Source organism: Mytilus californianus, unplaced genomic scaffold (assembly GCF_021869535.1).
Source record: "Mytilus californianus isolate M0D057914Y unplaced genomic scaffold, xbMytCali1.0.p SCAF_16, whole genome shotgun sequence".
Classification (NCBI taxonomy): Eukaryota; Metazoa; Mollusca; class Bivalvia; order Mytilida; family Mytilidae; genus Mytilus; species Mytilus californianus.
Genome location: NW_026262648.1, coordinates 2,333,209 through 2,357,518, shown reverse-complemented (window position 1 = coordinate 2,357,518; position 24,310 = coordinate 2,333,209). Strand labels below are relative to the sequence as shown.

General features: G+C 33.2%; 1 protein-coding gene across 1 annotated transcript in view; it reads left to right on the top strand.

Moving 5' to 3' along the window:
* Positions 1-24,310, top strand: part of LOC127726068 (uncharacterized) — a 50,089-nt gene that overhangs the window by 6,601 nt on the left and 19,178 nt on the right. Inside the window, exons 5-11 of the mRNA XM_052233409.1 lie at positions 232-323; positions 4,771-4,882; positions 6,372-6,478; positions 18,295-18,421; positions 19,813-19,933; positions 20,693-20,778; positions 21,010-21,152. Of these exons, the coding sequence (XP_052089369.1) occupies positions 232-323; positions 4,771-4,882; positions 6,372-6,478; positions 18,295-18,421; positions 19,813-19,933; positions 20,693-20,778; positions 21,010-21,152 (788 nt within the window). The remainder of the gene's footprint in view (positions 1-231; positions 324-4,770; positions 4,883-6,371; positions 6,479-18,294; positions 18,422-19,812; positions 19,934-20,692; positions 20,779-21,009; positions 21,153-24,310) is intronic.

Genomic DNA, 24,310 nt, shown 5'->3' with positions numbered 1-24,310 from the left:
ATACATAAAAATAAATCAGTGTCATATTATGTATCAAACTGTGCTGCTGTAAGAAATGTTGTTTAATTTGCAATGTCGTTATCCCTGGTTTATAAGCTCATTAACTTTTTGTTTAGAGAATACATTTGTACTTACATCTTGGATATATCTTGTGTGAGCAATAGCTCACAGTTCAAATTGTTTTTAAAAGGGAGTAGAAGCTTATCTACTTTTACATATTTGATTTTGCAGGTCTTACAACAGAAGAACTAGAATTACTTTCCAAGAAAGATAAACCATGTTTAAAGGCCTCAAGAAGGGACCTGTCCTATATCATATCTCAGGTATGAAGGCCTCAAGAAGAGATCTGTCCTACATGTATATCATATCTCAGGTATAAAGGCTTCAAGAAGAGATCTGTCCTATATCATATTTCAGGTATATAGGCCTCAAGAAGAGATCTGTCCTTTATCATATCTCTGGTATAAAGGCCTCAAGAAGAGATCTCTCCTGTATCATATTTCAGGTATAAAGGCTTCAAGAAGAGGTTTGTCCTTTATCATATCTCGGGTATAATGGCCTCAAGAAGAGATCTCTCCTGTATCATATTTCAGGTATAAAGGCTTCAAGAAGAGGTTTGTCTTTTATCATATCTCGGGTGTAAAGGCCTCAAGAAGAGATCTCTCCTGTATCATATTTCAGGTATAAAGACTTCAAGAAGAGGTTTGTCTTTTATCATATCTCGGGCGTAAAGGCCTCAAGAAGAGAGATCTCCTATATCATATTTCAGGTATAAAGGCTTCAAGAAGAGGTTTGTCTTTTATCATATCTCGGGTGTAAAGGCCTCAAGAAGAGATCTCTCCTATATCATATTTAAGGTATATAGGCCTCAAGAAGAGATCTGTCCTTTATCATATCTTGGGTATAAAGGCCTCAAGAAGAGATCTCTCCTGTATCATATTTCAGGTATAAAGGCTTCAAGAAGAGGTTTGTCTTTTATCATATCTCGGGTGTAAAGGCCTCAAGAACAGATCTCTCCTATATCATATTTAAGGTATATAGGCCTCAAGAAGAGATCTCTCCTGTATCATATTTCAGGTATAAAGGCTTCAAGAAGAGGTTTGTCCTATATCATATTTCAGTATAAAAATAAGGATATGTGATATGATTGAAAATGAGACAACTATCCACCAGAGTTCAAATGAAGTGGATGTATTAAAGCTACTATAGGCAACCGTACAGCCTTCAACAATGAAAAAAACACATAAAATGCCGGACATGAAAAATGTGAAATGAGAAACCAACGGCCTAATTTATAACATAACAATTTACAACAACAACAACAAAAAAATAGGACTGACATGAACCAACCACAACCACTTAACTACAGGCTCTTTTGTGTGTATAATATATAGTAATGCAGAGATAAAGAACAGTTGCCATAGATATAAATTGGTCATGAAAACAAACAAACAACAATCAATGGCTTTCAAACAACAGAAAAGATTTAGTTAGATACCAGAATGTTACTTGAGCAGTTGTCCACATGTATGAAAAACTAAAATATAAATCATTTGAAAATGTCTTTTTTGTCCCTTTGATTCTCTCCTTCTCTCTCTCACTCTCTTTTTTCATAATCTCTTTATACTGAAATATCTATAGATAATTAAATAGAAAAAAAGATTTACATGTACTGTGTATACATGACATGTATTTTGCTCTGTTTTCATAAATAAGTCAAAAAGATATATAATAACACAATATGGTTGTAAGACTACCATTCTGTATAAATAATTATCAAAGAGGCCCAAAGTTTTTCAAGTGCAAAAACTCTGTTGTATTTTCAACTCAATGTTGCTGCATTCGAAACCTTTCAATATAATTGAAATAAGTTATGATAGTTATCCTAATTTAGTTTCAGTAGGAATAAAAAGAGATGTATGAGACAGCAAACCAACAACACAAATAACAAAATTAACTCTAAAGGTCTGCATGAAGTTTTCAATAATATCATTGACATAAAATTAGTTTTTATACGCCCGTTTACGGGACGTATTATGGTATACCGTTGTCCGTCTGTCCATCTCCGTCTGTCCGTCCGTCAGTCCGTCGTCAACATGTCGGACATTAACTCAAAAATGCTTTAACCAATTTGCATAAAACTTTTGTGAATTGTTTATATCTATTGACGTGAGCTCCCTTTCGTTTCTTATAAAATTTAGATTTTACGTTTCCGAGTTGTGGGGTTTTATTCATTAAAAAAAGGGGGATTTTCCAGTTTTTGGACAATAAGTCAAGAATGCTTTGACCAACTTGCAAGAAATTGTGGTGAATTGTTTATATCTATTGACATGAGCTCCCTTTCGATTTTTATAAATTTATGATTTTACGTTTCCGAGTTACAGGGTTTTATTCATAAAAAAAGGGGGGATTTTCCAGTTTTTGGACAAAAACTCAAAAATGCTTTCAGCAATTCTTATGAAACTTTGGTGAATTGTTTATATCTATTGATGTAAGATCCATTTAGAATTTTATAAATTTTACATTTTACATTTCTGAGTTATGGGGTTTTATTCATTAAAAAAAGGGGTGATTTTCCAGTTTTCGGACAATAACTCAAAAATGCTGTCACCAATTCTCATGAAACTTTGGTGAATTGTTTATATCTATTGATGTAAGCTCCCTTTTTATTTTCATAAATTTCTAATATGACATTGAGAATTAATTGAACTTTATTTGTTTATAGTCTGACAACAGATTTACTAAGTATTGCACAACAGCAAGGAATCTTTAATTCAATATAAATTCAATTCATATAACCAATTTCAAGATCTTTGACTACATTTATTCAGAAACCTATAATATGTCAAATATTTAAATACAATCCAAATTCAGACCTGAATCAAGCTTGAATATTGTGTCCATTTTTGTCCCAACTGTTCAGGGTTGGACAATAACTTGTGTGTAAGTGTATGGATCTCTCTGACATTGTACCACAAGGTTCCATATCACAAAGGGAAGGTTGTAACTGATTTTGGGGTAATTGCCTCAAAATTTTAGGAATTAGGGGCCAAAAAAGGGGCAAAAAACAAGCATTTTTCTAGTTTCATGACAATAACTTGTGTGTAAGTGTTTGGATATTTCTGAAATTGTACTACAAGGTTCCATATCACAAAGGGAAAGCTAGAATTGAGTTTGGGGGTAATTGCCCGAAACGTTTAGGAATTGGGGGCCAAAAAGGGGCCAAAAATAAGCATTTTTCTAGTTTCCAGACAATAACTTGTGTTCAAGTGTATGGATCTCTCTGAAATTGTACTGCAAGGTACCATACCACAAAGGGAAGGCTGGGATCGAGTTTGGGGGTGATAAATCATAAGGGGGTTCAAAAAATTTGCGGGGGGGGGGGGGGTTTTCTTTTAAAATTTTCCATTTTAAGTTGGTTATTTCTAATTTATATTTAAAAGCAAATAATAATGATATGGTAGGAGATACACACCAAACAGGATGTGTAAATTATTATATAATAAGTATTGTGCAATAGCAAGAAATTTTCAATTGCGCAGTATTGCACAATAGCAAGAAATCTTCAATTGCACAGTATTGCGCAATAGCAAGAAATCTTCATCTGCACAGTATTGCGCAATAGCAAGAAATATCCAATAGCACAATATTGCGCAATAGCAAGAAATTGTCAATTGTACAGTATTGAGCAATAGCAAGAAATATTCAATTGCACAGTATTGTGCAAAAGAAGATACTTCGTATAAATTGCTTATTTCTTTATCAATTTCAATGGGGTTTTATTCTTGAATTCTTGGGGTTCTTTAATATGCTGAATCTAACCGTGTATTAAGTTTTTGGATTTTGGGCCCCGTTTTTAAATTGGTCCACATTGAGGTCCAAAGGGTCCAAAATTTAACTTTGTTTGATTTCATCAAAAATTGAATTATTGGGGTTCTTTGATATGCCGAATCTAACCGTGTATTTAGATACTTAATTTTTGGTTCCGTTTTCAAATTGGTCTACATTAAGGTCCAAAGGGTCCAAAATTAAACTTAGTTTGATTTTAACAAAAATTGAATTTTTAGGGTTCTTTGATATGCTGAATCTAAACATGTATTTAGATTTTTGATTATGGGCCCAGTTTTCAAGTTGGTCCAAGTTGGGGTCCAAAATTAAACTTTGTTTGATTTCAACAAAAATTGAATATATGGGGTTCTTTGATATGCTGAATCTAACCATGTATTTAGATTTTTGATTTTTGGGCCCCGTTATCAACTTTGTCCACATTGAGGTCAAAAGGGTCCAAAATTAAACTTTGTTTGATTTCATCAAAAATTGAATTCTTGGGGTTCTTTGACATGCTGAATCTAACCATGTATTTAGATTTTGGATATTGGACCATAATAGGTGAATGTCCTATTTAAAATTTTTAAGTTCTTAGACCACATTCATTCTGTGTCAGAAACCTATGCTGTGTCAAATATTTAATCACAATCCAAATTCAGAGCTGTATCAAGCTTGAATGTTGTGTCCATACTTGCCCCAACTGTTCAGGGTTCGATGTCTGCGGTCGTATCAAGCTGCACCCTGCGGAGCATTTTATTAAAACTTGAAATGATAAGAAATGGTAAATTCTTTAGAGTCAATCTCTAATTATGTCATGTACGTATTGGGTGGTAAGGCTTTGAGTATGAAAGATGTAGTTAAAAATTGTCAAAAAATGCTTACCAACAATAATAAATTTGATGATTTGAATTAACAAGAAAATAAATTTTGATTTACTTACAGGGTATAAATGGTGGTACAACTGTCTCAGGGACAATGAGCATTGCCAATCAAGTTGGTATACCTATATTTGTTACTGGAGGTATTGGAGGGGTACACAGAGGGGCGGAGACATGTAAGAATTGTTACAAATACAGTCCAATCATTTTTTGATAAGGTAAACTTTGAAAAGGTTTAGAGGTTTGTTAAGGTTAGAAAAAAAAGACGTTGTCACTTTTATATTGCAATTAAAAATGATACAGCTATTTTCAATGCTTTTGTAAGTGTCACTATTGTATACGGAGATATACTGTTATTGGGGAAAAAGACAAGTAGTAGAATGGTAAATGTCCTTTGTCTTGCATATATATGGAAATAGAAGCACAAATAGATTTTCAGACGAAGGATAGACAAAATCATAACTAATGGAATAAATAAAGGAATTTAAACATAAAATGTCACAAAATACAACTCAGAAACCAATCAAAAACTGCCAAAAAACTAGGGATGAACTCAGGTGTTACATAAGGGTAAACAGTTCCTGTTCATGACAACTAAAAATATAGTGATAAATCATAAAGGATAAAAGAAGCAGGGGTTGTGGCGTCAACAAATGGGACATATGTGACAGGATTGCTTCCCTTCATTAGTAGATACTTAGTCAGCTGTAAGCGGTTGATCTAAGGAAGTAATTCTTTAGCTCAGTCGGTAAACATGCTGCCTTGTAACACAAAGGTCCTGGGTTCGAGTCCGTTGGAGACAAGTGATTTTTCAAAAAGAATCATGCTCTCCGGTTACATTTGGTGCCCAACTAAAAAACCCACGGTGGTTAGATAGGAATTCTAGCTAGGGTATGTGTTGTGAGAGTCATAATGGTATGATGACTCTTGAGGTGGGGGAAGTGTGACGGGATTGCTTCCCTTCATTAGTAGATACTTAGTCAGCCATAAGCGGTTGATCTAAGGAAGTACTTCCTTAGCTCAGTCGGTAAACGCGCTGCCTTGTAACACAAAGGTCCCGGGTTCGAGTCCCGGTGGAGACAAGCGATTTTGTAAAACGAATCATGCTCTCCTGTTACACAAGGTCATCTTCTGCATAATATTCAGTAAGAGTCAACAAAGTGATAATGGTGTCTGTAACACTGAATTCTGTTAGTTCTACTGTAACCACTAACGACAAATCCACGATATATCTGGTTAGCTGTTTATTTTAAAATCGGTAAATCATATTTCAAGGAGATTAGTTATCCCTTCTCCTTATGACATGGTTTATTGACTGTGAATGTTTTTTTTATTAAAGGTTTGTGAATAGGTTGGTTTAAGAGAAGCCAAGTAAGATAAGTCTGTGAAACATGATATACATTCACCAAAGATAAACCTTATATATTAGACAGGTGTAATGATAAATTGAAAAGAGATAATAACTGTTAGCATGCTATATTGTGCTATCAATTATTTCCCTCTTTAATTTTGCCGCTAAGCAGGCATTACATATCTCCGTGGAGATATGTTTCAAGTATTTCAATTTTAACATATCTTAATGATGAAAATCAGTATTAAAAAGAAAAAAAAAACATAATGACAAAACTCTTTATAGTTATTTCTTAAAATTGTATTTTACTTTAGCAATGGATATTAGTGCCGATTTAACAGAACTTGGTAGAACTCCTGTAACAGTTATATCAGCTGGTGTTAAATCCATACTGGACATTGGTAGAACACTGGAATATTTGGTTTGTACCACTTTTTTCTCATTTTGATAAATATGGGTCAATTGAAAAATCCATAAACTCTTTGTTGTATAAGACCATCTATACTGAACAAAATATCCCTTCAAATGAATGCTATTTAAACTTTATTTAACCACATGGCGCCTTAAATCTAACTGTAACAATTTTTTATGTAATATTTGTATTTGTAAAGTATGTGGTAGACTAGGTTTTACAGTAATTGTGTATATTTTTATATTAAGTTTATGGTATTCTATTTTGTATATTATATTACTTATATTGATTAATTAAAGGTATGAGTATATTAATTACAGATTGTAATTAATTGATCAGTATTTTTATTTTCATAGTTCATTTTATTTGCTTATTTGACATTTGGACTTAGTGACAGACGAGTTTTCTACTGGTTTGGGTAACTTTGGTTTCACTGTATTTTACTTCAATAACTAATTGTTAATTAATAAATAACTAATACTCAAAACCGTAAGAAGATCTTTATGTGGAGAAGCTGGAATGGTTGCCATGAGATTGGATTTAGATGCTTCAGTTCAAGAGATACTACAGAAGCTAGACAGTGTTATGGCAGTGTGGAAAAGAAAGAGGAATTATTGGCAGAATTTTACAGTGCACGTCAAGGAACAGATGAGAGCGTTACTACCTGGAGTTGTAGACTAGAGAGCATACTTGGGAAAGCCAAAGAAAGAGGATTAGTACAACCCAAGGACATTGATGAGATGCTACGATCTATGCTTTGGACTGGACTTAGGACATCTTTAAAAGACATATCCGGCCACAAGTATGATACCATCAAGACCTTTGATGCACTTAGAGTAGCCATACGCCAGATAGAAGATGATGGATGCATTTGCAAAGATGGGAGTCAAACCCAAGGCAGATACACCAGAGGAACTTAATGATTGGATGATGGGATTTTTGAAGATGAAAGGAAAGATAAAGGAGGAACCAGAGGCTAAAATTGATTTACAACCACCACCTATACCATCAAAACCAGAAGAAAAAGTTACCCAAACCAGTAGAAAACTCAACTGTCAATAAGTCCAAATGTCAAATAAGCAAATAAAATGAACTATGAAAATAAAAATACTGATCAATTAATTACAATCTATAATTAATATACTCATACCTTTAATTAATCAATATAAGTCATATAATATACAAAACAGAATACCATAAATTTAATATAAAAATATACACAATTACTGTAAAACCTACAGTCTACCACAATTAACTTTCTATATGTAAAGTTTGGTGATCTTAAATAGTCTTCAAAAAATAAATTTGTTTTAAGATTCTTACCGTTAAAAGGCTTGTATAGTCCGCGGTTTTATTCTCCAAAATTGACCCTGACAGCAGGGGTGCGGACTATAGACACATGATAGAGTACAATAAGTAAGAAATAAGAGAGAAAATTTCAATTTCGCGATGTGGTTTGTTTACGTTCCGCCATGTTTGTTATTGACATTGTAGAGTGCGCTCTTATCATTTTCAAACCAATAATTTTACCCAATCCATATTAATAAGTTATTTTTATTCAATATCAAATTAATATTGAAAAATTAAAAAATTAAATGCTTCATTACAAAATTCTCAATTCTTTTCAATGCATTGCTAAATATAAACTGGTATCTGCTTGAATGAAATCGTACAAAAAAAGTAAAAAAAGACAGACAACCGTAAACCAGCTTACGATGTGTAAACTACAAAACGTAATCGGTTATTATTCGTTCCGTTTTGGTTGTTCCTATTGACAAATATGTTTTGTATTAGCTTAAGACCCTTCAAACATTAATGTGATAGATATATTAAACACTGTTTTACATAAGGAGGGAACTGTTTTACTTTCAAAGTCGTATTATAGTGATATCTATTATATACGGATTTCGACTCTCACTGGGTTTTTTCATCTTTTACACGTGCTTTTCAAACTTCCGGTTTAAACATACACAAGTTTCTAAATTGTTTTTTGTGTGATTTAGACTTTTTTTAACCAGCGTGAAGTCTTTTAGAACCATTTACAAGCAGTTTCAGCTTCTGTTTGGTGATGGAAAATAGGTTTTTCCAAGAAAATACCGCAAATGACCACACACGATTTAAAATTACCGGAGTTTCATTAGACCTTTTCTAACAGTTACAAAAAGTTTTTTTACCTGAAATTTCGTGGGGAGAAGGGGGTGCGGACTATGTACCAGTGCGAACTATACAAGCCCGATTACGGTATATAAATAAAGTTTACATTTTTCATCAATTATTTGCATCTTATTACGAATCAAATTATCAAAGTAGTTTTTAGAGCTTGTTTTGATATAACCTTTAAATGAATAATAATAGTTTTATCATCTAGAAAGCTATAAAAGCCTGTTTACATTTTATCAAAAAATGAACAGAAATAAGGCCACGTCAAATTAATACCTCGTTTGTCGGATTGGCCGCGTGTTGTGGAAGGTCGACGAGAAAAAAGTACTTTTTTTAAAAACAAGCATCCAGTACGTAGCCGCGGGTCCGTCTCTAAATTTATATAACCAAAATTTTAATCAGTTGTGCGTTTTAAAGTAACGCCATACAGACACAAAAACTGACACCCAAAACGATCTAGATCTAACATTCACAACGTTTTTATGTAATGATGACAATATAACATGCATGAAAATAAAAGAGAACCCAGAAGTTGACGGTACATGCTTTAAAATGGCAACGCAATGATACTATTATATTTTTTACTTTTTTTTTATCTTTTAGTTTAAGAATAAAAGCTTTTTTCCCTTGAAACTTTAATTTATATTTGCTAGTATCATTACAAAGTTATAAAGCATGGAATTTGACAAGAAAGTGTTTGTGGTAATTGAATATAACACATCAATTCAACTTTGCAATTTACAAAATCTTCTAAATATAAGAATGTGTATGATTGTCAATGAGACAAACTTCCACTGGAGACCAAATTTGTTGAGATTTGCAACCAGTAAAGTCTACGATATTGTTGAGAATACCGCGGGAGTTAAGACGTCGCGTTTTACCAATTGTATCTAGGGTTGACGTCAATGCGGGACGTAGCCTTAGCAGCTCGAATATATATGAAGTAAACGTTAAACTGTATGGTTGTGTTCTTTCTGTATAATGATAGTTTGAGTTAGCCCCGACATTTATGGTGCCGTGACCAGGATTACATCGATGGAGAAGTTAAAGAATATTAGGACTGGAAATAGAAGTGCAGTGACGAGACTTTTCCGAAAATTCGAGGAGGCGAAGGAAAACACGGACTTCGACAGAGATGAACTACTTGCAACGTACGATAATCTTACGCAAAAGAAGAAATTGTTGGAAAAACTGAACGAACAGATATTGGAAGCAACGGATTCAGACAACGTTGAAAGTGAAATAGTAGATACAGATGAGTATTCAAATAATTTAGACACTAAACTTAGACATTTTCGTAATTTTATACAAATTGGTCAAAACCGTACACCAAGTTCCAATGTAACACAATCTTCATATCAAGTACTCAATGTAGAAAGCCCTCCTTTCCACCCGGCAAATGTTGATAACTTTCAAAACGCAACACCATTCTATGCTTCATCCGCCGCTCAACCACAGACAAGCTACAATGGCTCTGATACAGGTCATATTGCACCACAAAATATAGCTAGTACTAGTAACCATCGTTTACCCAAGTTATCACTACCGAAGTTTAATGGCAACATTTTAGATTGGCAAACGTTTTGGGACTCGTACGAATCTGCTGTACATTTTAATCCTACTTTGACAAACATTGAGAAATTTAATTATCTGAAATCGCAACTTGAAAGCGAGGCATTAAATACGATAACTGGATTTGCGCTTACAAATGGTAATTACATGGAGGCTATAAATGTACTCAAGGAACGGTTCGGACAAACATACAGAATTACGGAAGCCTACTTACAGGCACTTTTAGATATTGCCCAACCACGATACACCTTGTCAAGCTTAAGATTATTTTATGACCGATGTGAAGCCTACGTAAGAGGTTTAGATTCGCTCGGACAACCTGAGACGTCATATGGAACTTTACTGGTACCGATTATCATGAGAAAGTTACCAAGTGAAATCAGACAACACTTAGCAAGAGAACATGGACCATCCAGTTGGAATTTGAAAGATCTGAGAAGGAGCATATTGAATGAAATTCAAATCATGGAGGCAGGACAAAATACAGGTACATATCTCGAGTCTTTAAACCGTCAGTTCGCAATTGCATCTACTTGTACATTTCATACAGGAACAGAATCACCGCGAGAAAACACATCACACAACGCGAAGAGCCAACCCCGGAATATTACAGAAAGACCATGTGTTTTTTGTAAAGAGATACATGCACCAGCACACTGTACCAATGTTAGTAATCATAAAGCTCGCATGTCTATCGTAAAACGTGATGATTTATGCTTTAATTGTTTAGGTAATCATCATGCTAATGAGTGTCAATCGAAACGAACGTGTCGACACTGCAACCAGAGACATCATTCCAGCCTATGTAGTGCAAGTAGCAATGTTAACAGCGAAGGTTTAGCATTCATTACAAGCAATACCGATAAACAGATTCAATCTATACCCGTCAATCTTATAAATGACACTGAAAACGAGGAAGATACTAAAGTTTTGCATTCATCGACACAGATGCGTACAAATGTGCTATTGAAGACTGCTGTAGCTCCTGTATGGTCAGGTAATATATGTATGGATACGAATGTTTTATTTGATGAGGGTGCACAAAGATCTTTTTTAACTGATGATCTAGCGAAAAAATTGAATTTGAAAACTGAAGGAGTTGAAATTGTACATTTATCGGCATTTGGAAAGGATAACACCAGCACGAGCGAACTACGTAAATCCACCGTACACATTGAAATAGAGAATAGGCGTAAATTTCCAATTGAAGTTCTAATTGTACCTACTATAGCAGTTCCAATACATAATCATATGCGGTACGTAAACCGAAATATGGATTATCTCAAAGGATTAAGACTCGCTCATCCAGTTACTCAGGACGATTCTTTTGAAATATCGTTACTTATTGGTGCCGACTACTATTGGAACTTTATCGAAGACAAAGTAATAAGAGGAGACGGACCGATCGCGGTTAAGTCAAAGCTTGGATACTTACTATCAGGACCCTTACAACCAGGAAGGGTACATTCGTCTACGACATCCAGCATCTTGAACGTACTGGTTTCGAATAAATCAGAGGAATTTGGCTTAAAAGAAATGATAAAGGAACAGACACGTCGCGGATTTATCGAGAGAGATGAGGAAGCAGGACCGACAGGGAAAATATTAAAAGATGGACTGAATGATACGTATCTAATGAACTGTTGTGACTTATTATGGACTGTTACGAAAATGTTTGATTTATTGACTTACTTTCAAAAACCTATAATATGATACTATTTCATTGAAAGAAGGAACAGGTGCACGGAAAATATAGACATACTGTGATTTGTGTATACGAGATAGACTCATTGTGATTTAATTCGAAGATAACTAATCTGGAAGTTAATGACTGTGCTAAAGTTATTAAGTTAAAGTCAAGTTTAGATTTGATAGACAGTAATTTTCATTCATTTTTACTTTATTGTAATTTAATTTTAATATTTACTTTTAGCGGCCCGGAGAATGTTGAGAATACCGCGGGAGTTAAGACGTCGCGTTTTACCAATTGTATCTAGGGTTGACGTCAATGCGGGACGTAGCCTTAGCAGCTCGAATATATATGAAGTAAACGTTAAACTGTATGGTTGTGTTCTTTCTGTATAACGATAGTTTGAGTTAGCCCCGACAGATATAGCCTTCAACAAAGAGCAATATCCCCATATACATAAAGATTTGATTGCTATTAAATTCTTCTTCCCCTTAATGGTGACTGGGGAAAAGAAATATGATCACCATATGTCTTCCTCCGACTGGCAGTAAAACCCTCGCCAGAGTGGGGCATTCAAATGATTGTGCGGGATATATAAGTGCACAGCCATGTCAAGTCAGAATGGGGACATTAAATCAGATGCCTCGTGTAGGGAGAGTATCAAAATATCTGCACATTAAGAACTCTTGCAACAACTTTTTTAGGGTCAGTAGGTGGCCTGTTGCAAGGCTGAATTTTTGTCCCTGTCCAATGTACCCTCATTTTCCTGTGGTGGTCCAAATTTTACCGACCTTCGTCTAGGACGGCCTCTGTTACAGGACCTTTCCATTGTGTTTATTGTTTAATTGTTCTCGTCATGAACATGCATGAAATATTTGCGACTGGATGTTAAGCAACCAACAATCAATCAATCATCCTAAATTCTTCAACAAAGCATGACTATTATAAAGTGGAATGTATTAAAATGCTCCTATAATTGTTTAATTAGTATATAGCATCTGGTGTGATGCATTTGAATATGTAGTAGTATAAATTGGTGTAGTTTTTGAAGGACAGTCCCTTCTATATAATTTTCATCTTGTTGTATTCACAAATATGTATAGTTGTATATAAAAGCTTCATACATGCATATATGCTTTGCATACGTTTATTTGAAACTACATACATGTACCATTCTATATGTGACTGTCCCAAGTCAGGAGCTTGAAGTTCGCTGGTTGTTGTTGGATCATATCTGTCAAATTTGTTTTTCGTAAATTGTTTTGTTATGAATTAGGCTGTTAGTTTTCTCAAATGAATTGTTTCATATTTGTATTGTCAGGGCCTTTTGTAGCCTACTATACGGTATGGGTTTTCTCATTGTTGAAGGCTATACAGTTGCCTACAATTGTATATATCCGTTTCATTTGAACTTTGGTGGAAAGTTGTTTCATTGGCAATCATATCACATCTCCTTATTTTTATAATACATCAATTATAACTGACATCAAACATGGATGTCAACCTGTTCAATGCTGTTGTACTATTTCATGTTCAGCTGCATCTTTATTTGAGCAGACTACATGAAGTTGTAGGCTTTGCTACTAGTTAACCATTTTTGTACTGAAAACAGGGTGTCTGAGAACATATTAAGAAGCAAATTAGGGTAATATAAGAAGAGGGATACGAGATATATAAAAACCTGAAGCACCAAAACTTTGTAAATTTCTGATCGCTAGCTTGCATAAAATGCTTTTCATGGATTTTATTTTTTTAATATTTCAAAAATAATATCGCTCACTAGTAAAATATACTTTCGCCTGCCAAAAATCAAACTTAAAAAAAAAAAACCAAATAACAAAATTTCGCTCTCTCGCTACCATTTTTTGCGGAAAGTGTCCGAAGAACTAGAAATTAATTTTGTGTGGCCTAATCAAAGATCTGAAATTTTAAAATAGAAAAATGTTTACAACCAGTAACAACCAGTTTACATAACTAATAACTTCAACATCATTAATGGCTTATATAGCCGGTAGAATTTTCTGATCACATCTACAATCAACCAAGGCAAAACAATTTTTAACCAAAAAATCTTCAATGAAGTTCAATATAAGAGATAAAGAATGCAATTTGTTCAATGATGATAACTGGTTCAGAGTACAGAACATTGTCACATCTTAAAAAAGTACTTTTCATGTGACACCAGAAAAAATGGTACAGATAAAAGTGATTGAAAGGTATTTGATATGGTTTAGAAATATATAATCATGTATTTTGATGATAAGCCATGCATGTGTTGAAAATCAACTAATTTTAAAACCAATAAAGTAAATATGACACTTCTTAATTTACAGTACATATATTTCAGCATGATCTAAGGTTTGTCTCAGCTTTGTGTGAACTTATATTTGCATTAGTGTAATTATACTAACTTTTATGGCATTTTAGACTTGAGTTGATATTAGTTTTGATTTATAAATCGTTTTATCAGAAAGAGATTCTTTTTTCTTCTGTTTGCTGTATTGTGTATTGTGTTTAGTGTTTAATTGTTGTTCACTTTATTTGAATTACAAATGTATACAATTAACACTAATTTCATTTTATTAGGTCTTAATTGATTCATATCTTCACTTTCATTTTGATTTCTTAGTTGTAGTAAATTTTATATAATTATATACATTGAAATGTTACAATGGGATGTTCTGTTTGATATATCTCTACTGCTATTGATTGTAAATAAATTACTTATCTATGTTTTGTAAATGTCACTAGTGCATTCAACATTTCTGCCAAAGGGTCTTATTTATTTAAAATGACATATATCAAAATAATACAATTTCAGATTTTGAATAAAAACCTGTGAAATCAACTTTTTTCTTTAAAAAATAGACAATTTTCATCTGTTTAAAGTTCAACAAATTAATATTTTCTCAATCAATTACTTTTTTATTGATTTGTGCTTTTGTTTACTTCAAATTTTTTTTTATTTTGTAAAACTCTTTTGGCATAGAAATATAAACAATATACATTAGTTTTATACAGTCGACTCTCGTTATCTCGAAGTCAGCCAGACCAGAGATATATTTCAATATACCTGTAGTTCGACTCAAAAAAATACCAGAGGTTTGATCAAGGGACACAACTCGTGCTTAGCTTAGTTAGGCTAGAATAAATCCAGATGAATATGTGGTATGATTGCCAATGAGACAACTATCCACCAAAGTTCAAATGAAGTGGATGTAAGCAATTATAGGCAACTGTACAGCCTTCAACAATGAGAAAAACCCATGGCGTATAGTCAGCTATAAAAGCTCATTAATGTATGATAACGGTTGATTTTTTTTAAAACATTTTAAATAATTTTTCATTAAGTATCACTTATTATTTATCATGGTAATCAAAGATAATCTTAGGTAAACACTCGTGGAAAAAGAATGTCATAAATCAATACATTGGTCAGTGACCGGAAATATAATTACAGGTGTATTGTCAAATGAACTCTTCAATTTATTTAAATCCCGAGGTCATGTTTTGACATATAACGTGTATCAATTCGAGATGAATAATGCAATTTGCATGCTTTTGTAAACCTTGGGATGGTAAATCTGGTTCAAGTCAACCGAAATTTCGACTCATTAGGAGTTGATATACATATATTTATATGGAACAAAGTTTAGGACAACTTGAAAACCTCGACTCATCCGAGATTTCGAATCAACCAAAAGTTAACTGTATGTAAATAAACGGAAAATATAATATTTATTCGTTAGATTTTAGAAATTGGAAGAAAAGTGAGGCTCCTATTTGTTATCGAGTACTAAATTTTAATCAGGGTTTTCTTCAGGAAAAATTCATTTATTAAAATGGTGAAGTAGGCGTTTTGCTGTCAACAGTTTCTTTCAATAACTTATAAACTGTTCAACCAATTCTTTTCAATTTTAATATGTTGTAACTGATGACAAAATGGAGATTTATTTGATATTGAAGATTCACTTATGCAGTTCAGGAGTTATTGGCCTTGATAGATTCAATGGAAAATTCTCTTTATGTCGTTTAAAATGTAATAACTTATAAACCTTTCATCTTATGCTTTTAAGTTTTAATATATTGTTACTGATGACAAAATGGAGGTCATTTTTGATATTGACGATTTTCACCTTTGCCATTTAGAAGTTATGGTCCTTGATAGATGGGTTTAATAGTTCTAATTTGTATTTTGATATTATATATACGGTAATACAAAATATTTTTTACACCTACATTTCACGTTTCATCAAATTTAGTTGTGTATTTATCATACTTAAAAGACCTCAATTGTGGTATGTAAATGAAAATTAGCATACCAGTATATCAAAACACAGTTTGAAACATTTGTGTCATCAAGGCCTACACAGCTGTCACTGATAGGATAATTTTTGGATTAAGGCCAAAGCTATTTTACATGTTTTACAAAGGACTTTTTGCCTCATTTACCAATTGTCTAGTTTTTGTCCATACTTTTTTCTAATTTCTACTGATTTTAAATGTTTCAATATTTAATATACAATGTGGTACTTTTTATACGACTGCAAAAAATTTTGTGGTCGTATATTGGTATCACGTTGTCGTCGTCGTCGTCGTCGTCGTCCTAAGACAGTTGGTTTCCGGACAATAACTTTAGTATATGTAAATAGAAATCTATGAAATTTAAACACAAGGTTTATAACCGCAAAAGGAAGGTTGGGATTGATTTTGGGGGTTTTGGTCCTAACAGTTTAGGAATTAGTAGCCAAAAAGGGGCCCAAATAAGCATTTTTCTAGTTTCCAGACAATAACTTGTTGAACGATGTAAAGATCTCTCTGAAATTATACCACAAGTTTCCATACCACAAAGGGATGGTTGGGATTTGCTTTGGGGGGTTATGGCTCAAACCGTTTAGGAATTAGGGGCAAAAAAGGGGGAAAAACAAGGGTTTCCTGGTTAATGCACAATTCTTCTCATATATGTTATGATGGTATGATACTAAACCCCTAACGGGAAGGATTGTGCCTGATATTCATATGATGAAGACATAATCTTTCAATCAGTTTAATTGAAGTCTGGAGCTGGCATGTCAGTTAACTGCTAGTAGTCTGTTGTTATTTATGTATTATTGTCATTTTGTTTATTTTCTTTGGTTACATCTTCTGACATCAGACTCGGACTTCTCTTGAACTGAATTTTAATGTGCGTATTGTTATGCGTTTACTTTTCTACATTGGCTAGAGGTATAGGGGGAGGGTTGAGATCTCATAAACATGTTTAACCCTGCCGCATTTTTGCGCCTGTCCCAAGTCAGGAGCCTCTAGCCTTTGCCAGTCTTGTATTATTTTTAATTTTAGTTTCTTGTGTACAATTTGGAGTTTAGTATGGCGTTCATTATCACTGAACTAGTATATATATTTGTTTAGGGGCCAGCTGAAGGACGCCTCCGGGTGCAGGAATTTCTCGCTGCATTGAAGACCTGTTGGTGACCTTCTGCTGTTGTCTGTTCTATGGTCGGGTTGTTGTCTCTTTGACACATTCCCCATTTCCATTCTCAATTTTAATTACTTAAGACAATTTAAAAGCAGTGTAAGGGAGGTAATCCAATCACGTTTTGAATACACCCCTTACACTGCTTTAAAATTATGTATAAAGAAATGTTGTATTGTCTTGAGATGATTAGCTGTCAATTTATTTTTAGAAGTTACTATTAAGGAATATTAATTTTAGCCATGATTATGTATGTCATTTTCTATATTAAGACTTTTATGATGTATTTAAATGGGTAATTATGGTTGCAAACTCCATTGGAAATTTGAATAGAGAATATGACCATATCTTGAGGGAAAGAATTTTTTTTGGGGGAAAAAGCAGGGGGGGGGGGGTAAAAAGAAATTGTGGGGGTCAATTTTTTCTCATTTCTGATTTCAGAAATTAAAAAGAAAAATTCTTCAAACATAATTTTTTTTGCAAAATAAAAAAAGGGGGGGGGGGGGGGGGGGTCAATACGCAACAGCATAGTGTATTGCACAAAAGCAAATAAAAAGGGGGGTAAATTTTTTATTTTTTTTGTGGGGGAGGGGGGGTCAATTCGCAACAGCAAAGTGTATTGCACGAAAGCAAAAAATTGAATATAAATTCAAATCATATAACCAATTCTAAGTTCTTTGACTACAGTTATTCTGTGTCAGAAACCTATTATGTGTCAAATATTTAATTACCATCCAAATTCAGACCTGTATCAAGCGCAATTATTGTGTCCATTTTTGCCCCAACTGTTCAGGGTTAAACCTCTGCTGTTGTATCCAGCTGTGCTTGGCGAAGCAATTTATTCTCTCTATTGTTGTAGTTAAATCTTGATTCTTGACATGGTGTTGGTTTTAAGTAATACTGAACTTCATTGTACATTGTATATTATAGGAAACAAAAGGAGTTTGTGTGGCCAGTTATGGGAACAGTAAAGATTTTCCAGCATTCTTTGTACCAAGGAGTGGGTACCAGTCACCATACAATGTACAAGATGCTACAAAAGCAGCAGAACTTATTGGTATTATTTTAGTAATTATAAGAATGGTAACTTTTTAAACTTTCATGCTAAAAATCAAAGTTCAAATTTCAGATTTCATAATCATAGGTTTTCTTTTCTCTATAGATATAGCCAAGCATGAGACAAAGCTATTACTGGTATGTTTCAGTAGCCATGATGTATAGAGTTTTAGTTTTAGTTTTATTGTAATTTTTCAATCAAAAAAATCATCACAATTATTTGTACACTTTAATTAAAACTGTAATTGTTCTGCTCCTCTGGGCATCTTGATTGACAAATAAAAATTGTTGTAGTTGTTGTTAGGGAATTTAAGAATACTGTAAATTCAGAAATTATTGTGTGCATTTATTATTGAGATTTTTTAAGAATGGACCAAAATGCAAGATTATTTATTGCGATTTTAGGAAAAGTTGCATATAGATGGATCATATATCAGAGTGCATGTTCTAATTATTGCGATAGTCACCCAGTCACATTTTTTGCATTAATAACAGCCTTGCAATAATTTCTGAATTTATAGTTTATGAAAATAAGGAGATGTGATATGATTACCACTAAGACAGCTGTTCACCAAACACCAAATGATGTGGTTGTTAGCAACTATAGGTCACAGTATGGTCCTCAACAATGAACAAAACCCATATCTCATAGTATAAAAGTTTTCATTGACTTGAATATCGCCACTCAATCATAGATTGGATTTGGTAGGAGGCAGGGTTAACATTGGTTTCTCTGGACACTAATTAATTTTTTCTTCAACTCCTATATACTTTGTATCAACAATTAAAATATTTTTCACGAAAACAATATGACTCGTTGTCAGTCATTGGTCCCCATGGTCAGTCCAGGGAATTATTCAAGTGAGTAAATGAAATTAACAGAATGCCAGACGTAGGAATGATAGTCGGGCTGCAGCCTAAACTCTTCGTATAAAGCTTTTTTCAGAAGGCAAAAGACCGGGATGCTTATTAACTTGTATACAGATGTCTTATATTAAGAAATTTCTGTCTGGGATATGTCCATTGTCCTTGACCTCATTTTGACAATCAAACTATAATCACATGTTAATTAGCCTCAGGGTCAAAATCTACCTGATTTGTGTAATCTCAGTTACACCAGAAATCAATTGTTAATCAAACATTTGATAAACTTGGGTTTTTACCATTTATAAAAGTAAATGTTTGAAACAAATGTAATAACAATGGCTTCTAGAAATTTTTATTCATGAAATTATGATACACAGAATTTTTATCTCTTCACTGGGGAAACGTAAGGAGACCACTTAAAAGGGGATTATTGTCTTCCAGACCGAAGTTTCACATGTATGAATACATTGAATTCTGATAGCAGATTATGGTTAAGGGAACACAAACCTAGCATTTATATTACAGATGCTCAACTTAGGTTAGGTTTACAGAGTGGAATATTGATAGCAGTACCTATACCTCAGGAATCATCAGCTGATGGCGAGATAATAGAGTTTGCTATACAGCAAGCACTCACTGAAGCTAAGTTAGTGCAGTTAGAATTTTGGTTGATTTCTCAGATTATTTTCTATGTTTTTCAATAACAGAGTTCAAATTTACCAGTAAAATGTCTTAAAAGATATACATGTATAGATCATGATGACATTGATTATCAGTTGTTTAACAAGAAAAACATTGAGATCAAGTAAATATACTTGTACAAATCTCCAAACAATTTATGTCCGCTGTGATTGGGGACACTAAATGCATTTGGAAGGTTTTGGAAGAATGCCATGATGTCTCAATCTGAACAACTTTTTACTCACTGTTTTTGTTTGCCCAAGAACATGTATTAAATATATAATCATCACTTACTCAGACAGTGGCTTATTTTGGGGATTTAGATTTTGTAAGCATTTTATGAGTATGAGTATATCCCTTGATTCAGGCATATTTTACATCTAATGCACAATTATCAAACTCAATGGGTTGTGCTATTTAATAAGGTTCTGTGTAATGTACTGTTTATTTGATTTCAGATTATATGAATATTATTTATTTGTAATTTTACTCAGTAACTGTTGTCTGATGTCAGTAAACTGTTGATACTATTGTCATTTTCTCTCACAATTATTTATGGGGCTCTAATTCAAAATCAACAAGCACTTGTATTTTCTAAATATGGTAAATATAAAAATAAGAAGATGTGGTATGATTGCCAATGAGACCGACATGAAAAAGCAGGAGTTTTAGTTTAAGAGTGACATACTTTTGTGTCTACTATAGACTTTTTATATTTTTGTAGGAACCAGAATATTATTGGAAAGGAAGTAACCCCATTTGTGTTACAGAAAGTAAATGAGATGACACAAGGATCATCATTGACAGCCAGTATCCTTTATGTGTGTGCAGTTTGTTATTTATGGTATAGCTGTTGGACATTACTACCAATACTTTTATTAGTAATTAATACAAATCGATTTCTGGTGATGAATTTTTTTTTACACCCATCCAAACTTTTGCACATAATTATTCCTATTATTGTTACATCATATTTATTAATCTTAGACTGTTAAAAAAAGGGCAAAAAAAGATATCAAATGTTTTCCTTAACCAGCTTTGATATTGCATTAGTGAAAAATAATGCCATAGTAGGGAGTCAGATAGCAATGAAACTGTGTGATATAAGAAAGAAGAAAGTGGGTGTCATTTCTACCTCCAGACACAGATATCCGTCCAATCAGAAGACAGGAGACAACAGGATTGTAAGTAGTATGCACATATATTTTTGACAAATTACTTTTGTACACCTCAAGTTTTATGGTGTTGTCGTCATATTCAAATAGGCAACAAGAAGATAATGGAGAAACAAATATTCTGTTTTCCATATATATATTTTTATTACAAACGAAAGTGAACCAACGCCTGGTGAGTCTGTAGTGAGTTAGAGTCCCTGAAGTGGATACCTCGGGTATGCAGGGTCGTTATGATGAAACACAATAATGTAGAAAGTCTTATAACAACAACACTGGAGGGACTGCTGCAGAAAATTTATTGATCGACATGTTTCGGTGCCTAGGGCACCGTCATCAGGATACAAATAATACATTGAACATACTTAAGTGTACAATCGGGTTGTCTTGTGACAACGTCATAGTATAGTAGTTGTTATGAAAGGGAAGTAATAGTGAAAGTATAAATAGAAAATGTATATAAATAGATTGTCAACATGAAAATGAAAGTAAATTAAAATTGTTTGTATATCAACTCTGTGTTATTATTGTCTCAGCTAAAAATGTTATAAATAGAATGTACAAACACATGTCTGTCCCATAGTTCTTCCGGTAGCTCATCTAAACATATGGTTTCATCACTGCTGCTTGTTGTCAGGTCTATGTAGTCTTCCTGAGTAAGGTCCATGACATAACCGTAATACAATAACAAACGATTACGGTTATGTCATGGACCTTACTCAGGAAGACTACATAGACCTGACAACAAGCAGCAGTGATGAAACCATATGTTTAGATGAGCTACCGGAAGAACTATGGGACAGACATGTGTTTGTACATTCTATTTATAACATTTTTAGCTGAGACAATAATAACACAGAGTTGATATACAAACAATTTTAATTTACTTTCATTTTCATGTTGACAATCTATTTATATACATTTTCTATTTATACTTTCACTATTACTTCCCTTTCATAACAACTACTATACTATGACGTTGTCACAAGACAACCCGATTGTACACTTAAGTATGTTCAATGTATTATTTGTATCCTGATGACGGTGCCCTAGGCACCGAAACATGTCGATCAATAAATTTTCTGCAGCAGTCCCTCCAGTGTTGTTGTTATAAGACTTTCTACATATATTTTTATTGTATAAATTTCAAGATTGTTATAGTTTAATTTAAGTAGACTAATATATGATTCATTCAACATCACAATCATATTTACTGATGAAGGATATCTGTTATCCGAAATATTTATAAATAATTACATTTATAGTTCCTTTTTTTGTTATTGGTGTTGTTGTGTACACTTTTTAGGCGTTTATATAATTTATTTATTGTGTACATGTATCGTTACTCGTAACGATCCAGCGCCCTCGTGGGAAAAATAGTTGACTATTATTCAGACGTTTTATATATATATATATACAAGTCTAAATTGAAAACAACGTTCAAACCTATGATTGCGTTGGATAAAAACCGCATTTTTATACGTGTGCATGCAAAAACAAATTTCTTGTTAGAGGGGTCTAAATACAGCACAAACAACATTATCAAAAAGACCAAAAAAGTGAAAAAGCATATTTTAACAAAACGCATTTGACTAACAGGTCGAACAACAAATGTTCTTAAACCCTGCTGACTGCCATTGGCGATTGCCAAATAAACAGATCACTGATGTAATAAATGGATCTTAATTAAAAATTTAATACTAAACAGAAAACAATAAACTTGCGGAAAAGATGATATACCGCAAACAAATGGTGCAAAGGTTTTTGTACACCATAAAAGGATTTCAACAATTAATGTCTCTTCAGTGATGTTAGGAATCGAAACGGTATTTGGAAAGCCATACATATATAATTATATGTATTTAAAAACTGCTTAAATATGAAATTAAGAAGATGTGGTATGATTGCTTATGAGACAACTCTCCACCAGAGACCAAATGACTTAGAAGGTTAGCAACTGAAGGTCTTGTAAGGCCTTCAATAATAAGCAAAACCCATACCGAATAGCAAGCTATAAAAGGCCCTGAAATGGCAAATGTAAAGCAATTCAAACAAGATAACTAACAGCCTGTTTCTATTTTATGAGTTATTGATTGGCACTTGAGAAAATCAAGCAAAGACCTTCAAAAGGATTGAGATTAATTAACCACTGTATTATCTCAATAGTAAAATGAATGCTGTTGCATGAAAATTTATAAGTTTTAAATATATTTTCTTTTACTAGTAATTAACACCAAAATGGTTGAGCTTGAAAGACTATGTCATCATTTTGATGTGTTTGATAATTGTGAAAGTTTGTCATCCAGAAATAAATTACCTTTTTTTTCCTTTTACCAATTAATTAGGAGGCTAAAATCTTGAACTTATCAAATTACAAAAGTTTTCTCAGATATTCAGTGATACTATGATATCACAGAAATTTGTTGTCATCTTAGAGCAATATTGGGTTTATATACCATCTTGAATATTTTGAAAGAAGAAGTTTAAGATAATATGTGTCCCGCCACTCTATAGTTTAAAAAAATATTAATTCTATTTTACACATTGGTGGAGGACATTTCCTTACAGCATAGCAATCTTGTTATTTTTCATTAACTTATCCATGCATCACCTTTTTATGCCCCGGCAACAAAATGTTGAGAGGCATATTAATCTTCCCCTGTCCGTCCGTCTGTTCGTCCGTCCGTCCGAATGTAAATACATGATATGTCCAGCTATCTCCTCCTACAGTTTTTGAGCTACAGCTTTGATATTTTGTAGGATGTTTCTACACATGATAGAGGTGTGCATGTCTTCAGGATTTTTTTTTTTTTTTTTCAAATAATCTCAAAATGCCAGGTATTTGGACTTAGTCATTTTTTGAACAAAAAGTTAGAAAGGGGGTTTGTTAGATATTCACAAAAACCAGTAGTTGGACCTTTCCTTCTCACTTGCTATGTGATTGAAAACATGGTTTGTACTACTACAGTTTAATGTCCCTAATGCAATAAATAAGATTTTTTTAGTAATGTCAAATATTTAATCAATACCGAGAAGTTGAACTTTGTGACCACTGGAAATAGAAAGTTGAACTTGGTGACTACTAATAAACTGGAAAGTTGAAACCTTTGGTTGGATATCCAGTCCTGCAAGTTAGACATTCAAAATAAAATAAAAGATAGATCATCATA